A 17,991-nucleotide genomic window follows, 5' to 3' on the forward strand; every position below is an offset into this window, starting at 1 on the left:
TCCATCTGTGCTTGCAGGGATACAACTCACATTTATTAACATTTTAAAATGAATATAAAAAAAACCTCATCGGTTAGTAAATGTGTGTTTTAGACCTGTAAGCCCACCATATATCGAGATCGATCTGAAATTGATTCATATCAATCAAAATTGTTAGCTCTTACGCAGAGCAACTAATTGCAAGATCCATTCACAACACAGAGTTGATTCTGATTGGTTGCCCAACATCCCATGTGTACATTTTCCCCTTAGAATACAACGTGAAAACAATTACATAAACCCTCATCTCACCCCCCCAAAAAATTCGCCCTGCCTTAAGGTGTTAGGTTTCAGCTTAAAATACCATTTTCAACATTCTAATATATAATGTACAGTGAGCTTTGCCTTAAAAGTAGATTTTTCTTGATAGAGCATCACTATTGTACTATATTGTGGTGACCCACGGTAGCAATCATCAGCGCCAGTAATATTAAGAGAAAAGATTTAGCCACCTGCTCTGTAACAGGGTCCAGTTCCACAAAGCCATAGTTTGATCCAATGAGGACTGTTCCAGTGTCAGTACGTATGGAGCTGCATTGTGGTGAGCCCATGCCTTGCGCTGTCCCACATTGCAAAGACTTGAGTAACTTCAGGTTTCGCATATTGATTCTATAAAAGAGCTGAGGAAAGAAAAAAAAATCACTTACAATAAAGTTACAAAAAGGTATTAATAGAAGTTGTACAGTAGGTATAAAAATATTTATGTTATTCTAAATTAAAGAGTAATTTATTTAAGGGTTCATCTAGTCAGATTGCTTAGAAATAGCCCTACAATTGCCCCATGTGTATGCCCCATTAGGGTTAGTTAGGAATTTTTTCAATTTTGGGATGCTGCTGTCTTCTGACTGCTGGCCATCCATATGGATTCCCTCAAAGTACACCAGTTTTCCGGCGGACATGAAAATATAAGGTAACCTAAAAAAATTAAAAGAAATATTGCTACATATCTTTCCCAGGCGCATAGGGTTCAGTTTTGAATTACTCCTTTTTTCTCCCACAGCATGAATAGTCATATGGAGAAAAATGAGAGCATCTATAGTGAAGTACAACTTAAATAAATAAAATAAAATACTTATATTTTACCATTTGGATGTAAGTCAATTTCTCCCCAAACAACTGATACAATCAGATATTAAAATGCATAGGAGATAGTGACAAGGGTGGATTAATCCCAAACTAGAGGAGCTGCTGAAATTACCAGAATGGTAGGAACTGACAGGGCAGTTCTTACAAGCATGTGTGCTAAGTCCCGGGGCAAATCACACCAGCCAGGTATTCAGCCAGGTCCTCATTCGGGGTCCACTTTTTCAACCAACGCGTTTCGAGTCAGTCCTGAGACTTTTTCAAGGTTAGGATACTAATTCCTCTCCCTGAGCTCCTTTTATGCCCATTAAATTGCAATAAATCATTGCAGCTGTGTGCTGTTACAGATCAACTACATTCCCCATAATGCCCATTACCGGAAGTCCAAACAGTCACGTGGTCGTGACTATGCAGATTCATTGGTTGTGCTCCGACGCATCACTTCCGATCTCAGTAGTTCTCCGGCTAGGACGGACTCCGTTTCCCAGAGTCCTGCCGTCTAGCAATTTGTGGCCACATGATCGCCGTTGTCCAATGGACTGTCTTTCCCCTCTCTGATATACGCTCTCTGTATATCTGTTGGTTACTATGGCAATAGTCTGTCCAGTGGATAAACTTATAATGGTGCTATCTATTTTGATTTTGATTGCACCATCATCCTAATACATAAAGGATAAGAATAACATAAGAATCACAGTAAAACAACTATAATGTATTTCATATTTAAAACACAAATTCATTTAAATATACACTTGCAGTTCATATTGATAAATAACTAAAAACCTATTATAAAAACCATTTCAGTTCGTAATCAATATTCAACCCTTTTGGCTGTAAGGTGCTGAGCTCATAAATAAGTTTAATTTCCATCCTCGCTAGTTGACTTCCTAAGTCCGTTTTCTCCAGTGGCCCTTTACCCATCTTAAACCACAAAACTTTGTAATTGCTGATACATTGCTTTGATGGTATTTTTTTTTAATGGTCTGACAGGGCAGGTGTGCAGAGGTCTTTTTTAATGTTACGTATGTGTTCACTTAATCTAACTTTTAGTGGCCTGCTTGTGCGGCCAATATACCATAGTCCACATGCACACTGTATCCCATAATCTACATTCTTGGTATTGCAGGTTATGAAGTCTATTATTTTGAACTGGTGTCCATTAATATAAATCTCAGTGAGCTTTTTATTTGTTCCATCTATGTGCCTGCAGCCGATACATCCCCCACATCTAAAAAACCCTTTTGATTTGATTGTTGTGGGTATTTTGGGTGGTAAAGTGCTATGTACTAGGGCCGTACTGAGGTTGGGTGCTCTTCTATATACACACTTAGGTTTTGCCGGTAGAAGATGTCCGATTACTGGGTCTTTTTGAATTATATTCCAGTGTTTTTTTTAGGACACGTTCTATGTTCTTATATTGACTATTGTATGTCGTAATAAAAGCCCAGTTTCCTACAGAATGTTTTTTTCCTGTCCTTTTCTGTTTTATTTCCAATAGGTTTTCTTGAGGAATTAAGGAGACTTCTTTTTTGTTCTTTCAATTAATTCTTTAGATTACTGCGATGCCTCAAATTTAGTTTGTAAAATCTCTGCTTGTGTCTCAAAGGTTCCCTGTTCTGAACAGTTTCTTTTTATTCGCCTAAATTGGCCTCCTGGGATTGCGTCTAGCCAGTTAGGATGATGACATCTGGTAGTTGATATAAAGGACCCAGAGTCAGTTGGTTTTACATAATTTTTTGTTTGGATGGCATCATTACTGATATAAACTGTAAGGTCTAAAATGTAAGTCTCCTTCCTACTGCATAAAAAGGTGAATTCTATATTTAAATTATTGGAATTTAAAAATGAACAACATTCCATTAAAAGCTCTTCAGTTCCATTCCATATAAAAAAGACATCATCAATATATCTACGCCAGAACACCAAGTTCCCTCCATATGGGTTGTTACTCCACATATTGTTTCTCTCACATTGGCCCATAAAAATATTAGCATAACTAGGAGTGAACCTGGTGCCAATAGTGATCAAGGATTTTGAAAAGATTGATAGGAAAATTCCTAAGAAAAATCTAACATTCAAAGAGAGACAGGCATTAAAAGCACTACAAGAAAATACTGAAATAATTATTAAACCTGCTGAAAAATGGGGGTGGTTGTGGTCATCATGTCCAAAGAAGATTGTGATGCAGAAATAAATCGTCAGCTTAGTGACACCAGTACTTATCAGCTTTTGAAAAAAGACCCTACGGATAGGATAATTAATGATTTAATATGTCTTATTGAAAAATACAAATCTCCAGGCATTTTGACCGAGAATGAATCATCTTTTTTATTGAATAAAGAACCAGTCACTCCAGTCCTTCCGAAGGTGCAAAAAATGCCATCAAGCCCCCTAGGTTTTTAGTTATTTATCAATATGAACTGCAAGTGTATATTTAAATGAGGATGCATTTGTGTTTTAAATATGAAATACATTATAGTGGTTTTATTGTGATTCTTATGTTACTCTTATCCTTTATGTATTAGGATGATGGTGCAATCAAAATTAAAATAGATAGCACCATTATAAGTTTATCCGCTGGACGGACTATCGCCATGGTAACCAACACCAACAGATATACAGAGAGCGTATATCAGAGAGGGGAAAGACAGTCCATTGGACAAAGACGATCATGTGACCACAAATTGCTAGATGGCAGGACTCTGGGAAACAGAGTCCGTCCTAGCAGGAGAACTGCTGCGACCAGAAGCGCAACCAATGAATCTGCATGGTTACGACCACGTAGGGTGACCAACTCATCCCTTTAATCCGGGACACATATTAATTACACAGGTTCTGTGGCAGTTTAAAACCAGGTGAAATGGAGTCTTGAGGTGTGGCAGTTTAAAACCAGGTGAAAGCCAGCCACAGAACCTGTGTAATTAATGTGTCCCGGATTAAAGGGATGAGTTGGTCACCCTACGACCACGTGACTGTTTGGACTTCCAGGAAAGGGCATTATGGGGAATGTAGTCAATCTGTAACAGCACACAGCTACAATGATTTATTGCAATTTAATGGGCATAAAAGGAGCCCAGGGAGAGGAATTAGTATCCTAACCTTGAAAAAGTCTCAGGACTGACTCGAAATGTGTTGCTTGAAAAGGTGCACCCCGAATGAAGACCTGGCTGAATACCTGAGTGACCGGACACTGGCTGGTGTGATTTGCCCCAGGACTTCGCACACATACTTTTAAGAACTGTCCTGTCAGTTCCTACCATTCTGGTAATTTTATCAGCTAATCTATTATGGGATTAATCCACCCATGTCACTATCTGCTATGCATTTTAATATCTGATTTTATCAGTTGTTTGGGGCGAAATTGACCCACTTATATTTTACCATTTGGGAAGGTGGGCAAGTCTTCTGCATAACCCCTGCACCTCCCTCCCTTCCCCGCTGCATAACATTCCAAATTTTGCAGGTCCACGGGGAGGGGGCAGGGCTAAAATGACTCAAACTGCGTAAAATGGTGACATCAGCCTCATGCCTCCCCCTTTCACTCCCAGGGAGGAGTGAAAAACCGTAGGCAGGTACGCCTGCAATTTAGATTTCAGTTTGAACACCCAAATCTAGCTCTCTCTGCACGTGTTGCATCTGCCTCACCTGCAGTGCAGCATGGTTTTGTCGGTACTTGTTTCCTAGCACGTCGCCCATCGCATAAGATTGTATGCCTTAATTTAAATCATTAAATCTTATGCGATCACATACAATTGAAAAGATTTTTAATTGTATGTACAATATCGCATCCTATGGATCTCATCTTACAGATCTCATGGATCTTATGCATCCATAAGATCCATAAGATGCCAAAAGATAAAAGATCCATCAACACCAACATGAAGCGTGGCAAGGGCAGCGACGCAACCCAAAGTGTGGCGAGCGGCGGCGGTATGCGTCCTCCAACCTTTTCATACCCCCACTATCCACGTCGGCGTGGAGTTGATTTTATATAGTGTGGCGAGTGCAGCAAGCCCGAAGCGTGGCGAGCGCAGTGAGCCCCGTGAGGGGACGCGGACTACTTCACAAGTACTCCGCGTCCGCTCGCCACACTATATAAAATCAACTCCATGCCGACGTGGGGGTATGAAAAGGTCGGAGGACGCATACCGCCGCCGCTCGCCACACTTTGGGTTGCGTCAATAGTGGGGTGGCGTTAACATTGGGGGCGGGGGGGGGGGCATTCACCCATGAGGGGGGGGTTAGCAATTAAAATTGGGGTTTTGGGGGCTTTTTGCATTGGAATCATTGTAAAATTGGGCCTCAGGGACCATTTCACATTGATTCCAATGTAAAAATCTCGTTGATCGCATCGCATGCCGCACAAACACATAAGATGCATGCAATGCTTGCGATATCGGTCCGACACATACAATCTAGATCGTGGGCGCCGTGCTAGGAAACAAGTACCGTTTTGTCCATCTGCAAAAATCGCAGCCTTGCTAACAGGTCTCAATCAGGCTCATTGCACATATGCCGGGCCCATAGTGAGCATGTGCAGTACAGCATTACACTGTCAGCAACTGACAGTCTAATGCCATTTGGATGAGGGGAAGTGACAGTGAGAGCCTTGGTTTCCCAAAGCAGAGCTATGTCACCAATTGAGGGGGGGGGGGGGGGTAGTGCTGAGACCAGGAATACAATCCCATGGATTATGCAGCGTATCAGGTATCATATGATGCGGTGTGCTAGAAAGCAACTTGGATGATACATAATGCTGCATCACCATAGCAGTGCAATCCAGCTGCTTCCATGTAAGCAAGAACATCTACAGCATCCACATCTGAATTAAGCCCTGAATGCTTAAGTGTACCTGACTATCCCTTTAAAGTGGGACACTCATGAATTACACTGGTTCTGTGTTTTGTTGCCTTCACACTAAGGACATGCCAGCTGTACTTGTTGCCAAGTTTAGGTTAAACAAATTCTGAATGACAATGTAAAAAAGAGCACATGCACAAACAGCATCTACTATTTTACATAATGTTATATTATTATTATTATTATTATTGGAAATAAGTGTATAGCCCTCACATACTGCACACCACAACTGGGCATATAGGGTAACAGCATAATATCAGTGCATGCACAGAAGCGTATACATGGGATATTTTCCTCCATTCCACGGTCCAAGCAGGACACCAATCAAAACGTAGCGGCTGCGAGGTAAGTAGCACATGCACTGCACTCTACTGTACCTGTACACTCTGTTGTACCCACGTTCCCTGCTTCAACACTGTGGCAGGAAGAACTTCCCTTCCGTGACCTATCCTCTGACGTCATCACAAGTCATCGGATCATGTGATCTGGTCATGTTACTGTCTGTCTGTGTCTCGTCGTGTTCATGACAGTTGAAGTCATGATGAGAAGAAGCAACTGATATAGGTGGTACACAGCAGGGCATGTGAAGAATACGCTGGTGTGTAAGGGGAATGCCCCCGATGCTGTCGGCATGTGTGGGACAGAGGGGAACTTGTGGTGAACACGGTGTTGAAGGCACACCGTCGTGTACGGAGCAGACACTGGAAGCAATTGCTGCTGCTATTGAAGCAGATGCTGGGGACGTTTTCGTGCACAAGGGGGCATGTCCGGGAGATTGGGGGCAGGTTAGCTCACAGGGCAGCGTTACTTTGGGAAGAAGCTGAAGTGGAATTAGCGTGTCACATTCTTGGGGACGCATGGAGGCATGTTGGGAACACGCTATAGGAAGGGTTTTGGGCCATAAAGGAGTGCATGTTATGGGCAATGCTGCTGTTGAGGGGGAATGTTAAGGAGACTTTGGGGTTGCACTGAGCAATCTGCTAGGCCCGGGGATGGCAAAAGCTGGGGCATGGGCAGCACAGATGGAGTAATGGTTAGCAGTACTACCTCACAGCACTGAGGTCATGGGTTCAATACCCAATATAGCCCTAACTGTGTGGAGTTAGTATTTTCTTCCTGTGCTTGGTTGAGTTTCCTCTCACAATTCAAAAACATACTGGTAGGTTAATTGGCTCCCAACAAAATTAACCCTACAATGTCTTTGCATGTACATGTGTTATGGCAGTGGTTCCCAAACTTTTTGCATCACGGCACCTTATAGTATCAGAATTATATCCACGAAACCCCCTAGGACAAAAGTATCTTATTGGGAAATTAAGAACAAAAATATTAATTAAATAAATTATGTTAAATGTAGTTTTTAGGTTTAGATTAGCTGCTGTTTAACCACATATTTTATGCACTGGTTATATGGACCAAGACAAGGCACCCCTGCAAGGATCCCAAGGCACCCCAGGGTGCCACGGGGCACAGTTCGGGAACCACTGTGTTAGTGAATATACAGTGCCTTATTCAGTGCTTTGAATGTCCGTGTTGCCCGGTGACAGCTCCAAATCATGACAGATCTAGAGAATTATCTTCATGGAAGAGTGGGCCAAAATACCTGCTACAGTGTGTGCAAACCTGGTCAACCTTTGACCTCTGAAATTGCCAACCGAGGTGATATTACAAAGTATTGAGTTTAACTTTTTGATGATTGTCCAACTATTTATTTTCCACAAGAATATACAAATAAATTGCTTAAAAATATTTTTTTCAACATTCTGGGTGAGATTAATAGGATGAGAGATTCAGAAAGGGAGAGATTTTGTGAGAATTCTCCAGTTTTTTTAAAGCGGCAATCATTAGCACTTCAACAGCAAACTGGTTTTGCACTGTAAATGATTACCGCTTTAAAAAAAACTGTGTCCTAGAAAGCAGCTTGGATATTGCCTAAAGCTGCATCACCATAACAGTGCAATAGTGGCTGCTTCCGTGTAAGCAACAGTAAATGTAGCACCTGACTCTACTTCCCCTCCATGTAGCTGGTCCCAGTCAGTGTTGCACATACCAACAATTGCTGATTCAGCTGCTGTTACAGCCATGAGTGCATATACACGATCACAGGCAAGCCAAGCAAAATAGAATTGGATATGTTAGAGCAGTGGTTCCCAAACTCGGTCCTCAGGACCCCACACAGTTCACATTTCCCAGGTCACCCAGGCAGGTGCGCAATAGTACTCATTACTCACACATTTTAAAAGATCCACAGTTGGAGCTAATTATTTAATTGATTCTGTGAGGAGACCTGCAACATAGGCACTGTGTGGGGTCCTGAGCACCGAGTCTGAGAACCTGTGTATTAGATTGATTGCCTCTCATCTAGTTGCAACATTCTTCTGCAACAGTATGTATTCATTCCTCACACGAGTAGACCAATTCAGAGAAAATCTGGCTACATAGTTACAATGATCAGCAGTCAGCGTTCACTTGTGCTGTATAATTCAGTTCCTCTACATGAGCATCATTTATTCTGGTGTCAGTGACTACAAAAGCTGCACCTCTCTATGGGGCCCGTTTATTATTGGACCGCATTTGCAATGCGATCTGGGTGGCATTTACCGCCAAGGATCACATTGCCATATGCGATCCTTTCAGATGAATGTATTACCCTGCTGATGAAAGGAGCCCGTCCCTGTGCTCTGCTGTGCCAGGAAGGGGGGGAGGGTCTGCGCATGCATGATTAGCGCTGACCCTGCTGCCCCACCGGCAGTGCGGTCTGCAGCTCACAGGTTACAATGGGTTACTACCATCTTAGAATGGCTGTAGCCCAGGGACCCATGGCGATGATTCCAGATGTTGATATGTTGGGCAGCATCACAATCCTCCATAGTAACATATAGTATCGGAACAGAAGAGATCTCAGCAGGTCCCGCCTACAGTACATACATTCCATTATAACTAAATATTTGTAGTTTTCGGCGAAATTAGCTGCAAATATAGGACTGCACCATACTGCCCAGGGGATGCCTGTGATAGCTTTCACCAGGGACACGAGGAAGGGGAGATTACAGCCTCCTCATGTGGTATGGCCCCCGCATCACCTTACATTTCTCATGTGGATCGCCCCCCCTTGCGGGCTCGCTGCGCTCGCCGCGCAGCGGGCCCGGTGCCTCGCTACGCTCGGCACACTAATTTATTCTCCCTCCAGGGGTGTCGTGGACACCCACGGAGGAAGAACGTGTCGGGATTTCGGCGGTCGGGATCCCGACCGCCGGGATTTTAACTGCATCCCCTGCATTCATTAGCAGTCGTGTCAATGTTTTTAAAATGACAGAGTCAAAATAAAATTTGTTAAGAGACTGATATACAAACCAACATCTCCAGATTACACAAAGTCACTCAGGCAGTACTGGATTGCACAATAAGATAGGTCAGCAAGCACAGAGGAAGGAATATACTGTACACCCTCCCTTCAGGCTAGGAGGATTTCCTCAGGGAGACGTCATTATGTGAATGACCTAAGCAATTCCTCTATAACACTGTCTTGAAAGACACCCGAAGAGGCTATGAACTGCTGTAGGTGACTGCTGCCAGCTTGCCGAAGTCCAGCTCTGGCGTATGTACAGTAAGTAGCTCTATACTATATTACCACATGCTCTGTGACGTGACAGAAACTTCACAACACTCATCTCCAGAGTACATTCCTTACTTGCTTTCACTCGCCTCCTGCCCTGTCACTACAATTCAGCTGGAGCTCCAATAAGAAGCTAACTTCAGCAGCCTTGTCTTTGCAAGACATTATTGTACTTCTACGGAAACCTTTTACCAGGATAGGTCACCAAATTAGGTTTAATTGATTTTATTGTTTATACGTATGAAAGTTTGCATGAGGGTTTGTATCTTTATTTGCATAGCTATCACAAGCCTGGGCACATCTGCAGTGATCTGACAGTAAATACGGCATACCTCCCGAAATGACCTATTCCAGGAGGGACAAAATGCTCTGTTTCGGTACTTTAATATATGCTTGCCATCACCTGTGTTGAACTAGTTTATTGATAAGAAAGGTGTTTTGCCACAGGTGATGGTGATTTTAAATTAAGGAAAGTCCAGGAACAGAGCATTGTCTCCCTCCTGGAGAGGATCATGTTGGGAAGTATAATACTGTATAAATGTAGAGTATTATTCTCACCTAGATAATAAAGTTATGAATTTCTATACTGTTTTTTCTACATAACATGTCTTGTGAATGGTCCTTTTTACTTGTCTTGTTGTCTTTGGTCTGCCTGCCTTTTTGTGCTCTAGAAACAAAGCGATAAAAAACAAACAGAAAGAAAGTACTGTAATTGTATTCTGGAACTTGATCTAGCATGTTTGCACTGGTTTAAAAAAAAACCTGTTGCCTGCAGCAACTAATTAGATCATTGATTTTAACCTACTGTGGATTTTCACCTACCAGTGGATTTCAAATGCGGTTCTCAAGGCACCCCAAGTGTCCTGGTTTTAAGTCTATCCATGGTATAACCAAATTGGCTGAGGTATTGTCACCTGTGCTTAAATGTGGACTGTTTGAGAACCATGTTTGGGACCTTTTGCCATATACAAGTGATGGCTAACCTTGACACTACAGATGTTGTTGAACTACACATCCCAGCATGCCCTGCTACAGTTTTGCTATTTGGCCATGCTACAACTGATGCAGGGCATGCTGGGATGTGTAGCTCAACAACAGCTGGAGCGTCAAGGTTAGCCATCACTGCCATATACCATTATACCACTTACATAAATATACATTGCTATATGACAAGTTCATTTTGAGGTGAATGGCTCCTTTCTGAGTTTGCGCCACTAAAGTCTGCATATTCAACATCAATTATTACCATTTACAAATAGCTGTGTGACATAGGATATTTATAAAAGCTTTGAGAGAGATACAGTGGAAAGAGATACAGCACTCAAAAAAACAGCTTCTGTCATTTTAAAGTATGTGCTTGAAAAAATGCAAGTTAGGGGCATAATCCCCGGTACTTGTGTAGTTTCACGGCGCTAGCCCCTCGCTCGCCCACGCTGCGGGTTCGGTGGCTCGCTACGCTCGCCACGCTATTTAAAATCAACTCCATGCCAACATGGATAGTGGGGGTATGAACTATCCATGTTGGCATGGAGTTAAGTTACTTTTTTTTACTTATTTCGTGGCGAGCGTAGAACCCGGAAGTAGCACGGCGCCATGAAACTACACAAGTACCTGATCACCATCAAAACGGACTGTTGTCCAGAGCCCAATCCCTACCACCAATACCTGGGGTATACTTGCCAACTGTCCCTGACTTTCATGAAGACTCTGTAATTTTGTCTGTTTCACTGACTCCCTAAAGATTCTAGAAATCTCCCTGATTTCACCTTTCAATAATTATCTTATATTACTGTTAGCTGTCCGGTCCAATGAAGGTGGATGCACCTGCCTGCCTGGCCTTCTGAAGTCTCTCTTCCGGATTAGCGAGATGATGATGACGTCATCATCTTGTGAGTCTCTTCCAGGCAGGACGCAGGGCTAGAACCAGCAGCTGCAGCTGGTCCGATGTGCAGTGCACACGGACTCATCTCGCGAGTCAAAGTGTGCGTCAACTTTTCTCCATCTCTGCATGGCTTCTCCTCCAGCCCAGATGAGAGCTGTCTTTTACCATAGAAGGACTTCCAGGCTTGGGACCCAGTAGCCCTTCTACACATGCGCAGAGTGATGTGGCAGCCACAGGGGGTGCAGAGAGGGACCTGATTGGATCACTTATCCAAAACCCCATACTCACTAGACAAGATTTTAAAAGATATTGTTAAAAAAAGTTTAGTGTGTATGCTGAATATCGCTAACAATGCGCTCTCCTGTGCATCATTAATGCCCCTCCTGTCGTCTGTGCATGCAGATTTATTTATTATTATTTATTAGCAGTTTCTTAGTGCACACAGATTACGCAGCGCTTTACAGAGAATATTTGAACATTCACCTCAGTCCCTGCCCCAGTGGAGCATACAATCTATATTCCCTACCACATGTACACGCACACACACATTCTAGGGTTCATTTTTTGGAAACCAATTAACCTACGAGTATATTTTTGGATTGTGGGAGGAAACCCACGCAAGTACGGGTAGAATATACAAACTCTGCACATTTAGGGCCATGCTGGGTATTGAACCCATAACCTCAGTGCTGTGAGGTAGTAATGCTAACCATTACACCATCCGTACTGCCCAGGTCAATTTGATAGTATTGTCAGCAACTGCATGCACAGCGGCGGACCCAATGGGTGGTATTCAATGAGGCTGATTCGCCAGGTTTTTATGGCGATTTTGTGCTGTTAGGCGAATTTTTGACTAAAACGGTGAATCACCCTATTCAATGACCAGATGGCGAATACATTTCAAGGTTTTTTTCACCATGATTCACTGAGTAGCAATCGCTATCTTTTTATGGTGAAGTGAAATGTGAACTTTTAAAATAAAGTGTTTTTTTTTTTACATTTGGTGTAAAAAAATCAGGAATTTTATTCTGAGGAGGGGCATGCTATTTTTATTCATGTGCTGTAAGCACATGAATATATATTTAATTTTAAAAAATATATATATTTTTTTTACACAGACCAGCCAGCAGGGGGCCGGAGCCGAGCCGCTCATTAGATATTCATATATTCACTTCACCCGATCATTACATATGCATGATCGGGTGTAGAGAATATACCCGGTCCCCTGCTGGCTCCCCCGGGGGGCAGCCTGTGCTGCCTGGCACCCGGGGAGCCCCCCCCCACAAACGTTCTGGGGCAGGCAGGGAGACTTCCATCTCCCTGCCTGCCACTGTCCTCAGGCTCCCTGCGGCATCGCCGCAGGAGTTAAAACTCGCCGGTCAGGGGCAGCGAGCCCCTGACTGGTTGAATACTGGAGCTGGCGAGGCTCCGGAACGTGGCGACCAGTGGCGAATGTGCAGCGAATCCTAAACAGGATTCGCTGCACATCGCCAAAATCCTCATTGAATACCGCCCAATGACATCACTGAACTATGTAGTTAAATGATATTGCTCTGTGTGTACGCAGTTTAACCCCCTCGCCGGCCGCTCGCACCGGCATTGCCATGTATTCAATGCCGGTGCGAGCGGCCGGCGAGGGGGTTAAACTGCGAGGATCACAGAAAACCAGTGATCCTCGCAGTTTAACCCCCGCGCCGGCCGCTCGCACTATGCAACGTTCCGGGGGAATCCTCGCCGTCACAGAACGGGGAGGATTCCCCTAAACTGCGAGAGCCGTGACTAGTGCAGCAAACTCGCTGTAATTAGCCTCGATTCTCGCAGCTTTTGGAGGCACATACGCCAATTCTCCCTCACTCAAAAAACGGAGCGAGGGGAAATTTGCGTATGAGGGGGGTCAGTTGAATACTGACAGGGTGAGCGGTGACTGCGAGCAAAAAGTCCTGTTCGCAGTCACCGCTCGCCCACGGCATTGAATATATGCCAATGAATACATGCCATAGTCTGCTGCTGTGGTTTTTTGTTTTTTTTTGCACAATTTAAAGTCCAGTTCCTTATTTTTGGGTGAAGGGAAATGAGTCATGTCCAACATGTTCATGGCCTGCTGTTGCTGAAACTGATGGTGTAATAAGTACTAAGCCTTGGTGAGAGATAAAGTGGATGGAGGTAAAGTATTAACCAACCAGCTCATAACTGTCATTTTTCAAAGACAGTCTGTGACACGGCAGGTAGGAGGGGATTGACTGGTACTTTATCTCTCTTCAAGGCTTAGATATAGACACTATAGTGAGGTTTAGCATTTTTCAGCAGTATGTACCTTTTGTCCTGGTAGCGTAATGGACTGGCATGTTGTTGCTTACATAGGAGGCCACTCTAGATTATTTTTATATCAGACTAATCTACACTGCAAAGGTATGGCTTGTGTATGCACAGCAACTGGGATTAAGAACACCGACATTATTTTGGATTATTTTATAATACAATATTTTACAATTTATTGCATACAGCGAGCAATGTCAACTTTTTAAACATCATATGCAAATGAGACTCAATAAGTCTGATGTTGTGAATAATACTGTATGTCCTTTTTTATCGGCAAGTTTTTGGTTGTCCTTTCTAGTACCCCTTTCACACTGCATAAATAACCCGGGTCTGACCAGGGTTGTTGCCGAGTTGACTTGGGTCTTGTGCAGTGTGAAAGGGACATTTTAAAAACCTAGGTCCAGCAACGCGGCATTCCGACCTGGGTTAAAAGACTGGTTTCACCCCGGTTGGACACAGGTTGCTGGGCAGTGTAAGCTGGTAACCCAGGTCAATCGGCATGGGTCACGTTCACACTATAGGGAGGCAGCAAGGTCAGCTCCAAGTGCTGCCTCCTCTCCCACACCCAATGACACGCTGCTGCTATTCCCTGCCCCCTTTGTGACATCAGCAACTTAATGCCAGATTGCTATGGGGGCTAAGCATCGCAAATGCCACGTCACTCGCAGGACTGACCCAGGTCCAATTCCTGGCTGTGACCTGGTATTTTTGTGAAAAGGGAATAGGAGTGTACTTTCTAGCACCCTCTATCTTCCAAAAACCTGTGCAGTTCACTGAACTAGAAGCACTGCAGTAGAGAGTGACACCCCTGGCAGGGAAGAGGAACTGCACAGGTTTTGAAAGATGCAGGGTGCTAAAATGAACACTATTTCTAGATTGATAGTTGTGTTGTCATACTGTACTTCTTCCATTTCAGTACAATAAACTGCATCCACAATCTCCATTTATTAAAACTGCGTGTGGGGGTGTTCCATACTGCTCAAAAACAGCCCCAGTTCAAGCTCCTTTATTTTTACATTTATATTGAATACCCTATGCCAAAATAGAAAATCAAACTAATATTTAGTATTAATAATAGGCAATAGCAGGACAAACCTGATCTTACTAGTCCATACTTATATATATAGGAAAAGGCTGATTGTCTGCATGATCATCCTCACAGGCATAAACTAGGGCCTTATTTTGGTTCATTCTTTCTGACAAAATCCTTCTTAGATGGACAAAACCATGTGCACTGCAGGGGGGCAGATGTAACATGTGCAGAGAGAATTAGATTTGGGTGAGTAATTTTGTTTCTGTGCAGGGAAAATACTGACTGCTTTATTTTTACACTGCAATATAGATCTCACTTTGAAGGAAAACCCCACCCAAATCTAATTCTCTCTGCACAAGTAACACCTGCCCCCCTGCAGTGCACATGGTTTCGCCCATCTAAGAAGGATTTTGTCAGAAAGAATGAACCAAAATAAGGCCCCTAGTGTGGCTCTGCATATGATCTCAACCTTATCATACTTTGATGCTTCTGAGGTTTACTTATATCTGTTATTTACAGCAGAAACTGAAACTGTAACCATATATTTTACCCCTGTATGCTTATATTATCTCAAGTGTGTGGAGGCTTTACTTGGACGAGTTGTTTTCTCTATGAGGGCATAATACACCTAGCCCAAGAACAGGAAACTGTTTGGAAAAGTTATGCAACTAGTCTTAAGGCCCCCATGCATTAAGTTGACTTGTCCGAAGGCAGCTGGCCGGGAGAGCTCACTGCGATTTGGCACTTCATGTGCCATTTTTTACTTGGGATAAATCCCATGCAATTTATCCCCTGTAAAATTCCCAGGGAAGCTGCGGGGGCAGGAGAAAAAAATATATACCTGGCCAGTGTGGGGCCTGGGCTGTGTAAAGAGCCTGGGGGCTGTGGGTGCAGCAGTGGAGCCGGAAGCGCTGAGTGAGTGGACACTGCAGATAGTGGCGGCAGAATTAGAAAATTCAAAAGATAGGCCCGCTGCTGATTGGCTGAGACTGCTCTCTCTCTCATCCAATCAGAGGACAGCCTATCTTTTGAATTTTCAAATTGTTCCGCCCCTGTCCGCAGTGCTTTTTGGACACTGTGGACTGCCTGCTCGACTGCTTCACCCACAACCCCCAAGAACTTCATGCAGTCCGGACCCCACACTGCCCAGGTATGTTTTTTTTTTTCCTGCAGACTGTCCGCCCCCTTCACATAGGTGTGTGCCAGCAGTGCTTCACCGCTGGCACACACCTACAGATTGGACCAACACGTCATGGGTGCTAAAAAGCACCCGTGATGTGCAGCTGATGGGACCGATCTGACAGATTGAACCTGCAGCAGGTTCAATCTGTAGGGTCCTATCCGATGTGCATGGGAGTGCGCATAGGGTCGGTTGGGATGTCAAACACGTCCGATTTGGGACGATTTCTCAGCCCGATCCGTAGGAATCGGGTGAAATCAGCCCAAATCAATTAAGTGTATGAGCACCTTTTATAAAGGAATTTATTAGTATAAAAAAACTACATACTGTATATACAGCATACAATATATATATATTTTGTATTCTTTTATTTCTATTAGATACAAGAATAATCATTTATTTAAAAACATGGATGAACTGGAAGAACATTACAGAGAGGATAATATAACCGGGGAATCACTTCCAAAATTAAGAGAACTGGAAAGATCTTTGAATGATGAACAAATTGTAATGTCTCAGTTGGGTTGTGAAAAACACATTGTAAGCATGACTGCTGAGGATTCTTTCCCTACTCCAAACAAGGAAGGTGAGAACATAGAGTCCAAAAAACTCTGTGGATATCTTTATAAATTTGGAATGACCGGACCACTCAAAACTTGGAAGCATCGTTTCTTTGCGTATGATGAGAAGACGTGCTGCTTGCTCTACTACAGAATGCCTTCCGATGTCTGCCCACTGGGCAGTATAGATCTGCGCACTTCGACCTTTCATTTAAGTGTGGAAGGGGAGGAGGGAATATTTCAAATCAAAACACCAACAAAAGCATTTTTCCTAAAGGTATGTATCATTGTATCATACAGGAGTTTGGGTACTTGTTTCCTACCACGGCGCCCATCGCATACCATAAGGCATACGATGGTATGCGATGCGATGCAATGTTATGCGATGGCAGCCGATGTTATACAATTTTAAATTGTATACCATCGCATTGTATGCCATTGTATGCCATATACAATGGTATACGATTTAAAATTGTATAAGCACCCTAATGGGTGTTTTCAATGTTAAATGTGCCCCCGATAAGATAATTAATTGTATAAGCACCGTAATGGTGCCGACGTGGATAGTGGGGGTATGAAAAGGTCAGAGGACGCGTACTGCCGCCACTCGTGGGCTCGCTGCGCTCGCCACGCTTCGGTTTAGCGTTGATAGTGGGGGTGGCGTGGGGGTGCATTTAACATTGTAAGCACCCATTAGTGTGCTTATACAATTAAAAGTCGTATAGGGGCTTATAGAATTTTAAATCGCATCGCATGCGGGCATATGGCATGCGATGCAGTCATACAACTTAATATCGTGGGTGCCGTGCTAGAAAACAAGTACCGGAGTTTGTTCATAAATGACAATTTCCTTTTATTGTATACTAGTTTGACTTTCAAAATGTTAACTGACCCCCATCACTGGTGGATTGGAGGATAATCATCGACTGTGCTATAGAATAATATGGCTGATTAGTTGCTACACCTGTGTTTTTATGCGTTTGCAAACAGATGCATATATGACCAAAAAAGACATATCATTGCACTGCTACAAGATACACAACTATTTGGAGACTGAACCAATTTTCCTAATTTTGGCCCCACAGTGGATTTAAAATTAAACAATAAAGATGCATATTAAGTGCATGATGACTGGGATCATTAAAAAAAAAAAAAAAAGACCATACAAAAGAAAGGGCAGCCACTGATGGGCCGAGGGGGCTCTCCAGAGTGCTGTTTAAAGGTGCGTACACATGGGGCAATATGTCGCTGGCAATCCCGTCAACATTTGTGACCAGAGATGGTCCAGCGACCATTCAGGGGCTAAAAATGGGAGCGCGTTCCGGCGATTTATCGCTGGTGCACACTCCAATTGCTGACAATATGGTCGCTCAGCGACCATATTGCCAGCGATAAGTGTACCGTGTACACAACTTTAGT

General features: G+C 43.3%; 2 protein-coding genes across 7 annotated transcripts in view; one reads left to right on the forward strand and one right to left on the reverse strand.

Annotated features, from left to right (window-relative positions):
• Positions 1-6,517, reverse strand: part of ELP1 (elongator acetyltransferase complex subunit 1) — a 68,400-nt gene extending 61,883 nt beyond the window's left edge. Inside the window, exons 1-2 of one of the 2 annotated variants that reach the window (XM_083174931.1) lie at positions 6,360-6,517; positions 492-659 (exon numbers count right to left, since the gene is read on the reverse strand). In XM_083174931.1, coding sequence (XP_083031057.1) covers positions 492-641 — 150 coding nt within the window. In that variant the 5' untranslated portion in view covers positions 642-659; positions 6,360-6,517. Of the gene's footprint in view, positions 1-491; positions 660-1,499; positions 1,750-6,359 lie in introns of those variants that run through there. The other variant, XM_083174934.1, reaches the window with a different exon arrangement.
• The window catches only part of TBC1D2 (TBC1 domain family member 2), a 65,635-nt gene continuing 54,086 nt past the window's right edge, over positions 6,443-17,991 (forward strand). For 3 of the 5 annotated variants that reach the window (XM_083174937.1, XM_083174952.1, XM_083174947.1), the window contains exons 1-2: positions 9,164-9,589; positions 16,393-16,849. In XM_083174937.1, coding sequence (XP_083031063.1) covers positions 16,421-16,849 — 429 coding nt within the window. In that variant the 5' untranslated portion in view covers positions 9,164-9,589; positions 16,393-16,420. Of the gene's footprint in view, positions 6,581-9,162; positions 9,590-16,392; positions 16,850-17,991 lie in introns of those variants that run through there. The other 2 variants (XM_083174941.1, XM_083174954.1) reach the window with 2 other exon arrangements.

This window comes from Crinia signifera, chromosome 1 (genome assembly GCF_055691185.1).
Source record: "Crinia signifera chromosome 1, ASM5569118v1, whole genome shotgun sequence".
Taxonomy (NCBI): domain Eukaryota; kingdom Metazoa; phylum Chordata; class Amphibia; order Anura; family Myobatrachidae; genus Crinia; species Crinia signifera.